General features: G+C 42.9%; 1 protein-coding gene across 7 annotated transcripts in view; it reads left to right on the top strand.

The window, feature by feature from the left end:
* MAP3K4 (mitogen-activated protein kinase kinase kinase 4) overlaps positions 1–17722 on the top strand; it is a 165933-nt gene that overhangs the window by 53793 nt on the left and 94418 nt on the right. For 4 of the 7 annotated variants that reach the window (XM_082633507.1, XM_082633504.1, XM_082633506.1 and 1 more), the window contains exon 1: positions 2468–4143. The exons of 1 other annotated variant lie outside the window; for it this stretch is intronic. In XM_082633507.1, coding sequence (XP_082489633.1) covers positions 4004–4143 — 140 coding nt within the window. In that variant the 5' untranslated portion in view covers positions 2468–4003. Of the gene's footprint in view, positions 1–2464; positions 4144–17722 lie in introns of those variants that run through there. 2 more of the 7 variants (XM_082633503.1, XM_082633508.1) reach the window with 2 other exon arrangements.

The raw sequence follows: 17722 nt of genomic DNA, 5'->3' as shown, positions 1-17722 counted from the left end.
TAGCCTTGATAAGATGCTAAGGCATTATAATGATGCCCTTAACACTGATACATATATAGATATAGATACACAGACAGATGGATATCTATATCTATGTTGGCTTAAGGCTTTATCATAGTGGTAGAATGGGTCAAAATTGGGCCTGAAACTAGTAGTAAGCAAAGTTAAGAATGTTCTGTAGCTTAACCTAAACTGGACCTTTGGTAGAACTTTAATCTGGCTTTTGTAACTCATTTTAAAGTAAAGAAAGTTAATAAGGGCTATGTGAATTCTGTCTCGAGGACAGAGTGAGAGGCAATCCTCTGAAGATCTTATTGCCATTGTTTTTAAGAACATGATTAAAGGCAGTGAGATCAGCCACATGCTAAATGGTGATAAATTTAGAGACAAAAATCTAATTATAATAGTAGTTCATTAATGTTAAAAAAAATCCTACTTTCTGAAAGCAATAGTATTTACTGAGTTCCTCTGATGTTTGGGGCACCCAATGAAGCCTTGGTCCCCTCCCTCCAGGACTGTTCCCGTGGTGGTCAGAGGTCAGTGGTGGATGACAGAAGGTGTCTGTCCTGAAGGAGTGGACACCCCAGCAGAGAAGGAATCTGGGGGCTGGAGGGAGTGAAGGCTGTGAGGGCCTGGGCGGGGGCAAAAAGTCATGCACTTTAATTGAACATTTAGTACCAGTTAAGTAGGGTTCCTACACATGAAGCGTTACCTGATCAGCTCGATGTAAATTTGTTTGGTTCCTGCTGAAATAGACAGTACCCTCAGGTGGAAATGAAAACAAGTCTCCCTGACGCTGGTCTGTGTTGCTGAGTGTTTCTGTGGCAGGTGCATGTGTGTGCCTCTCTGTTCCCTCAAAGTCAGTGGTCAAAGCTGGTTGAATACCAACATCGAAGAATACATGGTATAGTGTTGTTTAGAGGAGAGGGATGTTTGATTCTGTAATGTGTAAAGCTAATATGTCTTCCAAGAAGGATTCTGGCTTGGAGGATTGTAAAGGAACATTAGGAAAACTAGAATTACAGAAAGCTGGGAACTACTTGGCAGAGTTTTCTTCACACAGTGGCCTTGAATTAGTGTGTAAAGAATAGTTTTTATTAAGATGAAATCAGTTTTTCCCTTTTGGACTGTTTTTAAATCACCATTTGAATGGATGCCAATTCGTAGCCTGCAGGAGTGCCTGCATCTTGTTCCTGCCCTAGGGAGAGTGTGTCACCAGGTGAGAGGTGGCCTCCGAAGAAGCAGGCACGGCTTAGACTGGAAAGGGTGGGCCAAGTGGAAAGGTAGTGTGATGGAATAGAACCTCCTTTTGCACAATCCGAGTAGCAGGACCAGGTATGGAGCATGTGAAGAACTCAAAAAGGTCCAGTAAGGACTTTATTGTGACAGCAACAAGATGTCAGTAAAATGAATTAGATAAGAGTGACATGTTTAGATCAGATTCAGAAAGGCTACTGTGGCCTGCAGTGTGAGAAGAGATTGGTTGGGGAGTGAGCACTCCAACAGGCAGGGAGAGCTGGAGACTGTCGCAGTTATCCAGGGAGACGGGACAGTGGTCTGAGCTAGCTAGCGAGGGTGGAGAGAAGTGAAGGGATTCCAGAGGGAGGGAGAGTTTGATGGGACTTGGACCCATCAGTCAGGGGCTGAGTGGGTGGTTGTTCAGAGTTCTGACTGGGTGAAGGTGCTGTAGTTCACCAAGTCAGAGAACACAGGCAAGGAGCAGAAGTGAGGTTGGTGTGCATAAGAAGGAAATAAATTCAGATCTTGGAATCTGGAGTACTGAATTGCAGAAACGAAGTGGCGTAGAATAGGAGGAGAATGAAAACAAAAAAGGCTGATACGGGACACAAAATTAACTTGAATGAAGAAAAAAATCACAACACTTAAATTGAACACTTAGTACTAGTTAACTTGGGTCTCTACATGCCTTACATGATTAGTGAAGTGTAAATTTGCTTGATTTCTGCTAAAATAGTACCCTCAAGTGGCAACTAAAACAACAGCAAAGTAAATGAGGCGGTGATATTTCAACAGTATTTTTACAACTCTGAAATAATCTGTAGAACTGTTTTCTTTTTTCTTTTTCTTTTTTCTGGAAGATCTCTCAAATGCTGGTCTATACATCAAATATTATAGATTTACAAGCGGGGAGACCTGAGGACAGGCCCCGGATTGACTGTCTTCAGGAGTTATTTGTGAACTATAACTGATTCCAACTCTTACAATACTTAAAGATGTGTTAGTGAGGATAAAGTTAAGTGATTTGGTCATACCACTGTTTCAAAAGAAAATTTGAAATTCAATAAGTAAGAAGTTATCACAATTTTCTTTTGAAATAGTGCTATGACCAAATCATTTAACTTTATTCTGACCAATCTGTGTAAAATAGTATTGTCCCCTCCAGCCTCTTCCCAGCTTACTTTTCTCCATAGCAGTTATCACCCGCTGATATGCTAAGTATTTACTTGTTTGTTTTTCTTCTGTTCTCTCTCTTCCCCTTACTCATCTAGGATGTTATCTCTACCAGGAAAAGACTTTGTTTTGCTTACTACTATATCCCCAGCGTCTAGCTTAGTTCCCGGCACATATATGCATTTAGTAAGTATTTGTTGAATAACTGTTTTTGAGTAAATAAAATGAATGTCAATTTGGAAATTCAGCACTATCAGGTCATATAATAATAGACTATCTTAATAAAGAAAATAGACCGAAAAAGTTCTTAAACTACAGAGAAATTTCTGTAACCTACTTTGAATGCACTATATATATAGCTAATTTCACACATATATGTGAAATACACGAATATGTATATACAGTATAATGTACTTATGAATGCGACATAGCTAACTGGCCTTTAAATATAATCATATTTAAACTTTTCCATCTTGGCCACTTTTCTTACCAACGTTTAATCAAAACGTGTATTTTACATATTCAAGCTCCACCAAATGAGCTTTTGAAAACCAGTGCATTTGACTCAATAGAAATGTACTTAATTTTAAACGATACTGTTTTTGAATTAACTCTGGACTTCACCTTAAGGGAAATTTTGTAAATATTTGCAAATTAAAACTGTGAAGCCTCAGATGCTGAGTAAATGAGGCGGTGATATTTCAACAGTATTTTTACGACTCTGAAATAATCTGTAGAACTGTTTTCTTTTTTCTTTTTCTTTTTCCTTTAGTGTAGGAGCACTCCAGCCCGAGTTTCTGGAAGATCAATACCAGATTCCAGAGGTTAGAAGGTTAGATCAGTGTTCTTTCCCGACCTGTTGATAGCAGGGTAACTTTAATGTTCTGCGTTTCCAGAGTCTCTGTTTACAGTCTCAGAACCCTGAGTCTTGTGTGTGTGTTGAAGATTACTCTTTCATCGGAGTGCACCCCCGGCCCCCCAGGACTGACAGGTCTCCCAAAGCCTCCACGCCCGCGTGTGAGCTGTGAGCGTTACATCCATCCCTGTTTCTGAGGATGGCATCTACGTTTGGCGACGATCCTCTTGCTAAAGTTCACAAAGCACTTAAAAGTCAGGAGTCGCCGCCTAACCCAGGCCGCGATGCCCTTCCCGGGGCCCTCGGTGCACGCCCCCCGCTGACCACCTGGGAGCACCGGCGCGCACAGCCCACCGCACACTCCTCGCGAGCGGAGCCAGACGGCGGCGGCGGCGAGACTCGGCCCCCGGGGCAGAGCGCCGCTACCCCAACCTGCTAGCTGTCTGACGCCCGGTCTCCCACGCCTCCACCCCTCCACTCCCCTCCCCTCCCCGGCCTTCCCCGCTGGTCCATCCCCGCGCCCGCCGCCGCCTCCCTGGGAAGCTTGTCCCTCGCCACCCGCCGTAGCCTGGCGCTGGCCGGTCGCCGTCTCCAAGATGGCCGCGGCGCGAGCGGCTCCTGCGGCGGGCTAGAGGCGGAGGCGGAGCCGAGTCACTCCTGCACTCCGGGGCTCCGGTCCCCCGCGCCAGGCTGCAGCTTACTGGCCGCCGCGGCCATGCGGGGCTCCGTGCACGGATGAGAGAAGCCGCCGCCACCGCCGAGCTGGTCCCGCCGCCCGCCTTCGCCGTCACTCCCGCCGCCGCCATGGAGGAGCCGCCGCCGCCGCCGCCGCCGGCGGAACCCGAACCCGAGCCGGAGCGCTGCCGGGCGGCGAGGTGAGTGGGGCTGCCGCGGCAGGCCCGGCGCAGAAAGCGGGTCTCGTCCTGGCCCGAGCTCGGTCGGGGGCCCGAGGGGGCGTGGGGGCCTCTGCTTCCCGCCAGGTGGTGCGGGAGCATCCAGGCTGCCGGGCCGGAGGGGCGGGGTGCAGCCCTGGACGGAGGGCACGGCGGCCGGGTCGGCCCAGGAACCCCTGCCGGAGCGCCGCGGGTCCGGCCGAGCGCTCAGCCCGCAGGCCTTCCCTGCAGCTTCGCCGCGCGCCGGGAATGCGGCGGGGCGGGAGCGTAGCGGGGCGCCCCTGGTCCTGCCGGGACTGGCACCCCCCTCCCCCTCCCCCTCCAAGGCTTCCGAACCGGCGCCGCGCTGAAACTACGCCCCTCGTTACTAAGCGAAAATGCTACCTCCCCTTCGCCCCCGCTCAAGTAAAGAGGTAGACGCTCGTGAAGCAGATGCACACTGGCTGTTTCCCCTTCGTTCTCCTCCTGCCCTCCGGTTGTCTCACCCTGAGTGTGCCTGCTGGCTCTCCTGTGAGAAACTGCATTTAGGCTGTGCAGACAGGTTGGTTTCTCTTTCTGAGGGCCCTTTACCGGCCGTGAGTAGTAGCGCTGTGCCGATTGTTGCTCACACGTGCACATCAAGTGAAGGATTGATTTGTCCAGAACTTTGCTCCCACAGGAAGCTCTAATATGGAACTTTGGTACCCAAAGCATTCGTTGCATTCTGTTCCCTAGGGGCTCTATTAATGAATTCTTATGTCGTTTTTCTGATCGGGAGATGAAATTCGCCATAACTAAGAATTTCCCTCTTGTGTGCCTCCGTTTGTATGTTCCAATGCCCTCTTACCACTGTCTTCTGCATCCCAGTGTAAACTGCACACTGCTGCCCCCTGTCCCCTGTAAGGAAAATACTTCCACGTCTCCTCTTGCATCTTGCTGTCTTGCTCTGTAGTTGCAGGAATCAGGGAGTCAAGTGTCCTCTTTCTTTTTCCTCCTTAAAGAAATTTTAAACAAAGTCTGCAGCTGTAGTAAGAACTGAATACGGGAACCACATTCGTGCTTGTTATGACCCAGTCGGCCCAAACAGATGTGTTTTGTTTTTACAGGCTGTGAAGAAAGTCGTTCTTCATTTTCCTTAACTCTGAGGTACTTCGAGATACTCTTGTGGACTTTTAGGGAACAGCTTCTCTAAATAATGGTACATGGTGTAATGAGAATTCATTTTGGTCCTTTGGAATACATCTAACATTTTTAGAACTTTTGTCAGAAAGTTTATTATATAAATTTGATAGTAGATTCATACTTTGAGTATTTTGACTCCTTTACATTTTTCTTTAAAAATAATAATAGCGAACACTTACTAATCGTTTAAAATGGGCCATTTCCTTTGCTTCTATAAACCCATTTAATCTTGACCAACAGCCTTATGAGGAACATACTATTACTGTCTCTTTTTAAGATGAGGAAACTGAGGCACAGAGTTAAGTGTTTTGTCCAGGGTTTCACGTGCTGAACTCAGGTCTGGCTGCACATTCCCTGCCTTTAACCACCATGAAGAAGAGAGTTGATTTCATTATACAAACGAGCAGATCAGAAGTTATTTTCTGTATAACTATACTCTGGGAAAAAATAGATGTGAACATTCTTAGGTAAAAGGAACAGAGAATTGCAAATGTGCTGTAAAAAATGACTGTTTCTCTAATGATAAAAAGAAACCTTGAGTCTTCAGCCAGGTTTCTGTCTTTGTTATAGTAGAAATAGGTCAGGATAATCGGCTTCATCCAACTTTAAGTGAACAACAGTGTGCAGAACAAGAAGATCTTAGAAATATTTTTCTTAGCAACATTGCAGTTAATTTTACAATAGCAAATCTGTAAAACATTACTTGACAAAGCTGTTATTTTTTCTTTTATATGCCCTCATTGTCACCACCCCCTTTTTAATACACAGAGCTGACCTCTGACCAACTTACTGTAGATCATGAGTAAAAGATGCTTCGGGGGTTCTGCAGTTGTTTATTTGAATTTCTTTTACTTGTGTTTTTAACCATTTTAAAGAAGTTCAACATGCCTTTTCAAATAATGCTAGATGCCACATTTAATGCAGAGGAGACCAATAATGTGACTTGTGCTACGAGGTTAACTGGTTTGGGACAGACCAGAATAAAGCTCCATCTGCCATCTTTGCTCACGCACCTCATGTCGATGTGTCGTTGATTAGGAAGGCTGATCTGATGCACAGGTCTTTTGTGGGAAGCAGGCCCGCACACGTTGCCCAGTGAAGCAGTGCGGCAGGTGCCAGCCCAGTACATCTGCTCAGCGCGTGCTGACGTGAGAGTTATGTAATGACCGGGGAACACAAAACAGGTTGAGAAGCGGTAGTGCTCTTACGGTTTTACTGCCTGTTGTCAGTGGTGGATACTTCTTGTCCTTGTTTTTGATAAATAATTCATGATAAGGATAGCAGTTGTTATTGTTAGTGATTAAACTTAGAAATAAGCATGCCTTATAATTTCTTTTTTAAGCTTCTGGGTCAGTTGTAGGAGGATCCTGAGATTACAAGGAGAGCTTTTAAAACTAATTTGGAACAATTTACTTTTGTGATTTCTTGAATCTGCACTTAAAAAAAACACAGATCTTGGCTATTAAGGCTGATACGAGACTGCTCCTATCCCCTGTAAGCGTTCATAAAAATGTTAATGTTAGGGCTTCCCTGGTGGCGCAGTGGTTGAGAGTCCGCCTGCCGATGAAGGGGACATGGGTTCGTGCCCCAGTCTGGGAAGATCCCACATGTCGTGGAGCGGCTGGGCCCGTGAGCCATGGCCGCTGAGCCTGCGCGTCCGGAGCCTGTGCTCCGCAGTGGGAGAGGCCACGACAGTGAGAGGCCCACGTACCGCAAAAAAAAAAAAAGAAAGTTTATGTTAAAAATAGCCTCCTTGGGCTTCCCTGGTGGCGCAGTGGTTAAGAATCCGCCTGCCAAATGCAGGGGACACAGGTTCAAGCCCTGGTCCGGGAAGGTCCCACATGCCGCAGAGCAACTAAACCCGTGCGCCACAACTACTGAGCCTGCGTGCCTAGAGCCTGTGCTCCGCAATAAGAGAAGCCACCGCAATGAGAAGCCCGCGCACCGCAACCAAGAGTAGCCCCCGCTCGCCGCAAGTAGAGAAAGCCCACGTGCAGCAACGAAAGCCCAGTGCAGCCAAAAATAAATTAAAAAAATAATAAATTTATTTAAAAAAATAGCCTCCTTGTTCTCATTTATTGACCCGTGTAAAGTACTTGTTACATGAAATAACTTTTTTTAACCAGTGACTTTATTTACTTTTTATAATATGGTTCTTATAAGTTCATTTGAAAAAATGGGTTTCACTGCTAAAAAAGTACTTCAATGTTCTGTTCCTCCTGGGCGATTTGATGTCTCCCTCTCCTTGAACGTCCCCTTGGAGCCTGCTTGTTTCAATCTTGCCGTGGGATTTCACTTATTTATTCTCCTTAGCGAAACCCACCTTATGGTGCAGCTGCAGGCTCTCCAGCAGCATCAGTGATGGGCGTGGCCTGAGACCCTTACTAGGGGAGATACCCTTGGCAGAGGTGGCTTTAGGCAGAGAAGCAGTGGCCACACAGCAGTAACAAAGGGCTCCAGTGATAGCAGAAGCTCCTTCATGTTCTGAAATGGGGACAGCTCGTCTTGCAAGAAGGACTTTGTGGTGCCCTTTAATTGTCATATTGTTAGAAGTTGCTTCTACTTCTTTCACTTGCGTTCTCTTAATGTCTTGTAAATCTTGTTCTGAGCCCTACCGAAGTAAGGGGATATAAAGTCTTGAGTGTTTACTGGATACATTGCCTTAATAACTTCCTGTTACTTAATAATTCCTCATTCTTCAGGGATTATCATTTTTACTCATAGCATGCTGCCGTTGTAGCCTTCCCATTTGACCAGGTGGTATGTATTGTTTATAAAGACACTTTGATGCCTCCAGTCAGTAGGCCATTGGACATAATTTCTTTCAAGAGAAAATGGGGGAAATGTTGGAAAAAGAGTTTGGCCAGTGACTGCTGTGGGTCTTTATAAGCTGGCATTCCCTGGGCAGCATAAGGTAAGCAAGGTTCAGGTACTGTGCTTCAGCTCCTACTTGGCTTTGTCTGTACCTGGTGGGTCAGTGTATTCTCTTGCCTGTAGAAAGCCAAAGTATAATTAAGAGCTTGATTGGTAAGTGTGACGTCAGCCAGGGAAATCAGCTGAATGGTCTTAGTGACTAATGTCAACAGACCAGGTTGGTTTGTATCCCTAACAGGCGCAGCCCCTGCTTCTGGGATGAGAGGCAGGTAACAAGAGTCTTACTCTTAGGTTTTCGTTTCCCTAGACTTCACACGGGCTGTTGGTTTTTTTTCCCCCTCTGGTCACTAACTTCCCTCAATTTGTTAGGTTATAGTGTGTTTGTTTTTAATCTTCAGTCTTACTTTAATTAGATTATGACAAACCTTGCTTTTCCTGCTTTACTTTGAGGTATATTGTATCCTTGTCCCTTAAAGCCATCTGTTTAAAAAACCCTCAGTGGTAGATTTTTACTAATGGTAAGTCTCAGAGGATCACCTAACTGTCTTCACCCTCCTCATAATCCACTCCTCTGACCCTGCCCCCGACAAAGAATCCTTTGGCGTAGTTTCTGAAAAAGGTGTGGCAAAGATGTTAGTGGTTGGTCTTTCATAAAATGCTTTTTGACTCTTGTGAGTATTGTGTTCAAAAAAGATCATGATGGTATGTGGTTTTTCTGGATTTGTCATAAAATTAAATTTATTATTTTTTTTAAATAAATTTATTTATTTTTGGCTGCATTGGGTCTTCGTTGCTGCGCGCAGGCTTTCTCTAGTTGCGGCGAGCGCGGGCTACTCTTACTCGTGGTGCACGGGCTTCTCATTGCGGTGGCTTCTCTTGTGGCAGAGCACGGGCTCTAGGTGCACAGACTTCAGTAGTTGTGGCCTGCGGGCTCAGTAGTTGTGGCTCGCGGGCTCTAGAGTGCGGGCTCAGTAGTTGTGGCGCACGGGCTTAGTTGCTCCGTGGCATGTGGGATCTTTCCAGACCAGGGATCGAACCCGTGTCCCCTGCATTGGCAGGTGGATTCTTAACCACTGCGCCACCAGGGAAGTCCATAAAATTAAATTAAAAAAATTTAGACCTACATGAGAATTCTGTGCAGCTATTAAAAACCATGTTTTTAAGGAATATTCAGTGACATGGTCAAATGCTCATGATATAATTCCTTCTAGATAAGTCTTCATACAAGTGGGACCTGAGTATCTACTTTTAAAGAGATTCTCAGGTACTTCAGATTTATACATACCCACCACTGTGTTCAATGAGAAAAGCAGATTTTACAACATGTGCAGAAGATGGCAGCCAATACTTGAGGTGGCTGCTCAGCTCGTCTAGATCTCTCCACCAGCTGTGACTGTCCCGCCCCCTCACCCAACCCCCTCTCTCGATTCTAGCTCCATGGTACACATTGGAGCTGCCCTCGGCTTACGCACTCCTGGCTATAGGGATGGGCACTTGATGCAAGCCAGGCCATTCGAGTTCTTTCCTAGGATTTTTCAAATTGGAGCTGGGGGACAGAAAAGCTCTTTTTAGTAACTGAAATGAATACTGTGGAGTCCTGAGCCTAGAGCCTGCTCCCTGAACTGTAGTCACCATCTCACAGAGAACTAGTTTGGTTTCAGACAGTGACATGAAAAGAAGAGACCAAAAGAAGTCTTTGGCTATTGTCCTTTTATGCTACATTCACCCCCATTTTTCTCTTGATTCGATATGTGAATCGATAAATTCTTTATTTCTGCATAAACTATTAATAATTTGAGTTGGGCTTCTTAAAATCCTTATACTTAGTATGAACCCATTTTAAAAAAAGTATATATGTGTCTAGAAAAAAGGTTGAAGGGATACATCCTACTTTTTTCCTAAATTTTTTTTTTTTTTTTTTTTTTTCAGTACGTGGGCCTCTCACTGTTGTGGCCTCTCCCGTTGCGGAGCACAGGCTCCGGACGCGCAGGCTCAGCGGCCATGGCTCACAGGCCCAGCCGCTCTGCGGCATGTGGGACCTTCCCAGACCGGGGCACGAACCCATGTCCCCTGCATCGGCAGGCGGACTCTCAACCACTGCGCCACCAGGGAAGCCCCCTAAATTTTTTTATAATGAACGTTACGTGTTTTTATTTTACAATAAAAAGCTAGAGAGCCCAAATTCCTGTACATTTATAATTTTAAGTCTCTTTACTTTGCATTGTTCCTAAAATTGAAATTGATAAGATTCTATATGTTATATAAAGAGACTATTGTTGCCAAATTTTAAATTAATTTAAATTTTCCTTTTAAAAATTTTAGTATATGTGCACTATCTGAGCTGAAAACCATTTGGTTCTCTTTAATTATTTAGTTCATCCTGGATAACAGAGTTTGTAGTTGAGATACAAGCAACATCAGCAATAACAGACAAAGGGTTTGCTCTATGGTGGCCTTTATAGTCATAGAATTATTACTTCGATCTATAACTATATGCTCAACATGTGTGTTATGTTAAAATACTTTACCCCCTTGGGCTTCCCTGGTGGCGCAGTGGTTGGGAGTCCGCCTGCCGATGCAGGGGACGCGGGTTCGTGCCCCGGTCCGGGAAGATCCCACATGCCACGGAGCGGCTGGGCCCGTGAGCCATGGCCGCTGAGCCTGCGCGTCCGGAGCCTGTGCTCCGCAACGGGAGAGGCCACGACAGTCAGAGGCCCGTGTACCGCAAAAAAAAAAAAAAAAAAATACTTTACCCTTTTTAAGAGGCATGGTTGAAACCACTGTATTTTAAAAGGAACATTATTTCTCTGGAAAGTAGGTGTGGTAGGTACAGTCTTATATTTCCCACAGACCTCACACTCACGTATGGAGTGCAAGTTGCCTTTAGATATTTATTCACTAATGGCATAGGCAAAATGAAAACTTGTTTTTGACCTGTAAGAACACTCATTTGTCGTATTTTGCAGACATCAGTAGAAGTATTAGTCTCATGGACCATATGGATGCCAAATGTTTATAAAGTAGCAGGGAAAGATATTAAGAATATATTAGGCATTCTTTCAAAAGCGTTTCATAAGAGGATTTCATTTCAGCATAATTTCAGAAGAAGTAAGCCTTCTGTGGAAAAAAGTAGATGCTAAGCTTTAAAGCTGATCAGATTTGATGTTTTCAGTGGAGCTTTTTTTTTTTTCTTTTTGCATGTGAGCAGGCTATTTGAGGATACCGCTGAACTGTAGAATGTTCTCAACAGGGCTTATTAGAGGACAGCTAGTTTGGAGATGTAAAATTAATAGAAATTGTCAACCTTTTTAGTCTTTCAGTGGAAATAGTTTGGAAGAAAATTTAATACATGCATTAATTTTATTGTACCATTAAAATTCTGAAGTCTTTTTGTGTAGGAACATAAAAGTATAGGTATAAGTTGGTTTTCTCACAAATTTTTTAAAAAAAATAAATTTATTTATTTATTTATTGGCTGTGTTGGGTCTTTGTTGCTGTGCATAGGCTTTCTCTAGTTGCAGCGAGCAGGGGCTACTTTTCATTGTGGTGTGTGGGCTTCTCATTGCGGTGGCTTCTCTTGTTGTGGAGCACAGGTGCTAGGTGCGTGGGCTTCATTACTTGTGGCATACGGGCTCAGTATTTGTGGCTCGCGGGCTCTAGAGCACAGGCTCAGTAGTTGTGACGCACGGGCTTAGTTGCTCCGTGGCATGTGGGATCTTCCTGGACCAGGGCATCTGAGCCGTGCCCTTCATTTCAGAGGTGAGAAAAGCAGCCTACAGAGGCTGCAGCTTCCCCAGGGTCACAGCCTAGGACCCAGGTCTCCAGGCTCTAGCCTCCCGTTCCTTCTGTCACTCTGTGCTCCCGTTAGTGTCCAGAGCTAAAGGTGCTCTTCAGCTCAGGCCCACACACCAACCATGGATGGAATACTAGGCTTTCTGGATTAATTGGACTTTATAGGGTGGAGAAGTGATGAAAGATTCATTTTCAGAAAAAGAAAAAAAATGCAAAAAGAACACCCAACCCTGAAATTTCCCTCAAACTCATTGTACGCACCTTTTTTTCCCCATGAAACTTTATTTCAAGTTCACAGAATAAAGAGGTGCCAGCGCTCAAACCTTTTTAGAGATCTCGTTATTTTTTTCTGTGCTCAGTCTTTAGGTCAATCAGGCAGTAAGATTGTAATTTCTGTCCCGGGGTGGTGGTGTTGAAACTCTGGCTGTGATTGTGACCTATGGTAGGAAATTGTTTTACAACAGTATGTGGGTGCTGTATAACTGAAACAAAAATTTATGAAACAATGTTTGACCTTGTAATATACGATATATGATGATAATTCTTGTTTTGTTCTCTTCTACTAAAAAAATTGTTCATCATGACTCATTAAATTGATTTTATTATCCACAAATGGGTTGTGACCCTCATTTTGAAAACCACGGCTCTACCAAAATTTTAAAAAGATGCTATTGCAAATACTTTGTCCTTTGTCCCTTGAGATTGAATCAGGAGAACAAGCATTGTGCTTATCCACTAAATGGTCAAAAGGCATTTTGAAGAAGCTAGGCATGATTTGGATCCGACTGTTTCTTCTTTGAAAACAGCATTATTCCCCAAAGGCAAGAATAAGAATGCATCTTATCCTTGTGTCTCAAGGTTGTTCTCTTGGTTGCTTATCCTTAAACACAAGGGTTGTAAAGATGAGTTTAAAATTTGGTATTAATTTTACAGTAAAATTTGTGTTGGAATATATGAGTACATTAGATAATTTGTTCATTTTTCTCTGAAACACTAATATATATTTTAATTTTTTTTCCAGTAGAGCAGTCCTCAAGAAAAGAAAAAAAAGGAACTCATTCTCACCTGCTGTGTGTGTGTGTGTGTGTGTGTGTTAGGGTACAGCAGTTTTCACTGCAGTGAAGTATATTTTAATTTTTTTTAAATTTTATTTATTTATTTTTTGGCTGCATTGGGTCTTCATTGCTGCATGCGGGCTTTCTCTAGTTGCGGCGAGCGGGGGCTACTCTTCGTTGCAGTGCGCAGGCTTCTCATTGCGGTGGCTTCTCGTGGAGCATGCGCTGTAGGCGCGCGGGCTTCAGTAGTTGTGGCTCACGGGCTCTAGAGTGCAGGCTCAGTAGTTGTGGCGCACGGGCTTAGTTGCTCCACGGCATGTGGGATCTTCACAGACCAGGGCTGGAACCCGTGTCCCCTGCATTGGCAGGCGGACTCTCAACCACTGTGCCACCAGGAAAGCCCCCCAAGTATATTTTTAAGAAAAGGATGACCTGGGGTGTTATATTTTGCTCTCCTTCTTTGCCTTGTTAATTTTTCCTCCTCCTCCTGGTCTTCTTTTAAGCACTGCTTACTTCAGGGTCAGCCTTCCCTTGACCTCATACCCCTTCACCATAAGTTAGATTAAGTCCTTCTGTTCTGAGTCTTCCTAGTCCCGGTGGATTTCCACCATGTTCTAGCCTCTACCATTTGTAATTATCTACTTGAGTGAACGTTTATTTATTGTCTCTTGGCCTCAATAGCCATCAGACTCCAGGAGGGCAGGGATGTGGTTGTTTGGCTCCCTTTTAGGTCTCAGTTCCTGGCACAGTGTCTAATGATTGGTAGGCTCTCCACAGGTGCTTGTTGGATGGAGGAGGCAGTGGATATATTGGAGGGCACAGAGGTGTTGGTACTAGACAGACAGGCTTTGAATCTTACCTTTTAATTTGTAGCCTCTGATTTGGGGAAAGTTACTTAACTTCTCTCAGAGTCAGTTTGCTTATTTGAAAATCAAATAATAATAGCACCTCCTTCGTAGGTTGTTACTAAATTAAATGAGATAATGGCCTTTTATATAAAGTGCTCAGTAATTGTTAGCTCTCTTTATTAATTTCTTTTCTTTTTATTTTTTTATTTAAAGTGAAAAGGGAGGAAGTCCATTATAATTAATTTTCATAAAAAGCCATCAAGTATGTTTTGAGGCTAGGTACATTTTAAAATAGCTGCAGTAATCTTTATTCAAGAAACATTTGTTTTTTCTATGTCTGTTGAAGTCATAGGAGAAAGAGGATTTGGGCACCTGGCTTTTCCAAATTCCCTCTTTTGCTTCAACTCTGATTATTTTGCATATTCCTGAAGGTGTTTGGAATTTTGGCGCAAGGGTCATAAATCATGCCACTAAAATCAGAAGTGTTAACACTACAGGTTGAATGACTCCTTTAGGTCATTAGGCACAACTCGGTCTTTTTCTCTGGAACTTCTTTTTAGTTGTTTGTTTAACTTGACATGTCTTTACAACTTAGATTACTACTGTTTTCATTTTTTTAAATGTTGTGTATTATGTTTAAGAGTAATATTTTCCAAATTGATCTAGCTGTTGCCTTAGAAAAGTGAATGAAATCACTTTTCTAAATCAGTTAGAAATCTCTCTGATTATAAAAGTAACACGTGTCAATTGTAGAAAAATCTGAAAAGTATAAAGAAGAAAATAGCCAGTCATAATCCTACCATCTAAAAATAGTCACCATGAACATTTTGGCATATTTCTTTCCTGGGCTTTACCTCTTTACCTGTGTGTGTGTGTGTGTGTGTGTGTGTGTGTGTGTGTGTGAGATTTATACATTGGTTTGGCCAAAAAGTTCGTTCGTTTTTTTCCTAAGATGGTTCTAGCAGTACTTAGTTGTCTTTAATTTCATTCCAGACAATTTTGTTGGGTTGTACTGTGACATATACCCTAACATGTCACCGTGCATTTAAAGAAAATCTTATCAAAATTGGTGGATTTTTGTGTAGCCGTTTTAATATTTCAGGTGGAAGGAAAAAAGCCACATTTTCAGCATATTATGCTTTATTATTTCAAGAAAGGTAGGAACGCAACTGAAACCCAAAAATGATTTGTACGGTGTGTGGAGAAGGTGCTGTAACTGATTGAATGTGTCAAAAGTGGTTTGCGAAGTTTCGTGTTGGAGATTTCTCGCTGGATGATGCTCCATGGTCAGGTAGACCAGTTGAAGTTGATTGTTCTCATTAATTGAGAACAATCAGTGTTACACCATGAGGGAGATAACCGAATTCTCAGAATACCCGAATCGAGCATTGAAAATCATTTGCACCAGTTTGGTTACATTAATCGTTTTGATGTTCGGGTTCCACATAAGTTAAGTGTATTTCCGCATGCGATTCTCTACTGAAACGTAAGGAAAACCTTCCGTTTATAAAACAAATTGTGACGGGTGATGAAAAGTGGATACTGTACAATAATGTGGAATGGAAGATATCGTGGGGCAAGCGAAATGAACCACCACCAACCACAGCAAAGGCCGGTCTTCATCCAAAGAAGGTGATGTTGTGTATATGGTGGGATTGGAAGGGAGTCCTCTATTACGAGCTCCTTCCGGAAAACCAAACGATTAATTCCAACAAGTACTGCTCCTAATTAGACCAACTGCACTCGTCAAAAAGCATCCAGAATTAGTCAACAGAAAATGCATAATCTTCCATCAGGATAACGCAAGACCGTGTGTTTCTTTGATGACCAGGCAGAAACTGTTACAGCTTGGCTGGGAAGTTCTGATTCATCTGCCATTTTCACCAGACATCGCACCTTCGGATTTCCATTTATTTCTGTCTTTACAAAATTCTCTTAACGGAAAAAATTTCAATTCCCTGGAAGACTGTAAGAGGCACCTGGAACAGTTCTTGGCTCAAAAAGGTAAAAAGTTTTGGGAAGATGGAATTATGAAGTTGCCTGAAAAATGGCAGAAGGTAGCGGAACAAAAGGGTGAATATGCTGTTCAATAGAGTTCTTAGTGAAAATGAAGAATGTGTCTATTATTTTTAGTTAAAAACTGAAGGAACTTTTTGGCCAATCCAATATATAAATTACATATATTATATATATGTTTTTATATATATATATATAAATTTCTCCTCCATACATTTTATCTTTAGAAGCTACCATATCATGAGCACTTTCCCATGTTTTAAACATATTTAATGACAAACAATATTCCTCTTTATTGGAACACTGTAATTTAACTGTTTTTGAGTTACTTTGACTAGAGTTCTATAAATCCTGACTCATTCCACTGGTGTGATCTCAGAGTTGTTTAAAGAGGCCATCAGAAGCCTGTATCTGAAAGTATAATACATGGGAGAGTCCTTTTCCACAGGCCCTGAGATGGCCCTTCTTTGTTGAAGACAGGCACCCTGGACTGTAGCTGATGCTAGGTGCTTTCAGGGAAGCAGTCGAGTAAAACAAGCACCTATCTGTAGGTGATGGAAAACTTAAAGTGGGATGTAGTGATTCTTATTACATAGTATTTGGGGTAATCTCTGTCTGCCAGTGGGAGCCTCTGTTGTGTAGCAACTGCCTCCTGACCCCCATTGAGTGTTTTCTGATGTTTCTATTCCAGGAAGCTGCTTGTGATCTTAATTAATTTAACTAGTCCTTTGTTGGACTTTTAGGGTGTTTCCATTTCTTTAGCTATTATAAGCAACAATGTTATGAACATTCTTTTTGGCTCAGTCTTTTTGTATATCCAAGATATTTTATTAGAATAAAATCCTGGAAATGGAATTGCAGTGTTAAAGAGTATACCTGTATATATTTTAGGTATAATCTGTTCCTCTGTAAGTACAGAATTTTACATATTGAATTATATATAATAGAGGCAACTATATAGGCAATTCACAGAATTTGATAATACAGAGATGAAAGAGAAAGAGAGGCCAATTGACCAATTAGGTGGGACCCGGTAGGTTCCCTCAGGTTTTTTGATTTTAAATTTTTGTGTAATATTTGCTGTTGTATAATGTAACACAGACATTTGTATAATATATATATGAAATGCGTAGCATGATAAATTATCTAGAAGTGAACTTGCTCTTGTAAAGATCACCTGTGTGAAGAAAGCAGCATCCTAGAGACCCCTTCTGCCCCCCGCACGGTCACTACCCTCCTCTCCTCATTGCCCTGACACTTAGTGATATTTCACATCTTTCATGCAACAGGATGTTGTTTTGGGTGATAGTGGTTCTTTTACTTTTGTTACTATAAAGTACTTCATTGTGTAAATGTATCACAGTGTGTTTTTATTCACTCAGGGTTTTGGGGGGGGTTGTTTTTTTACCATTGTAATCATTTTTAAGTGTTCAGCGTAGTAGTGTTTAAGTATATTCATTCACACTGTGGCAGATCTGCAGAACTCTTCATCTTGCAAAACGGAGACTCTGTGTCCAGTAAGTAACAACTCCCCTCTCCTCTCCCCTGCCCCCCGGTCCAGGGAGCTTTCTGGGTTGGAGATCTCCCTACCCTCAGATTTAGCTAGAAATAGGGAGGCCATGAATGTCACTTAAAGTCTGTTTGTGAGCAGACCTTTCAATACATCCCTCCACAGATTTGCTGCTCCACGGTAGCTAAATTTGAAGCTCCTTTAAGCTTAAGGTCCAGGCCAGATAGACCTCATCCACACTGAACATCTCTCCCGTTCCTGAACATGGCATCTTTTTTCTCAGCTTCTTGCCTTTGAGTAGATTG

The sequence above is a fragment of the Mesoplodon mirus genome (genome assembly GCF_964341445.2).
Source record: "Mesoplodon mirus genome assembly, chromosome: 10".
Taxonomy (NCBI): Eukaryota; Metazoa; Chordata; class Mammalia; order Artiodactyla; family Ziphiidae; genus Mesoplodon; species Mesoplodon mirus.
This window is presented reverse-complemented; position numbering and strand designations above follow the sequence as displayed.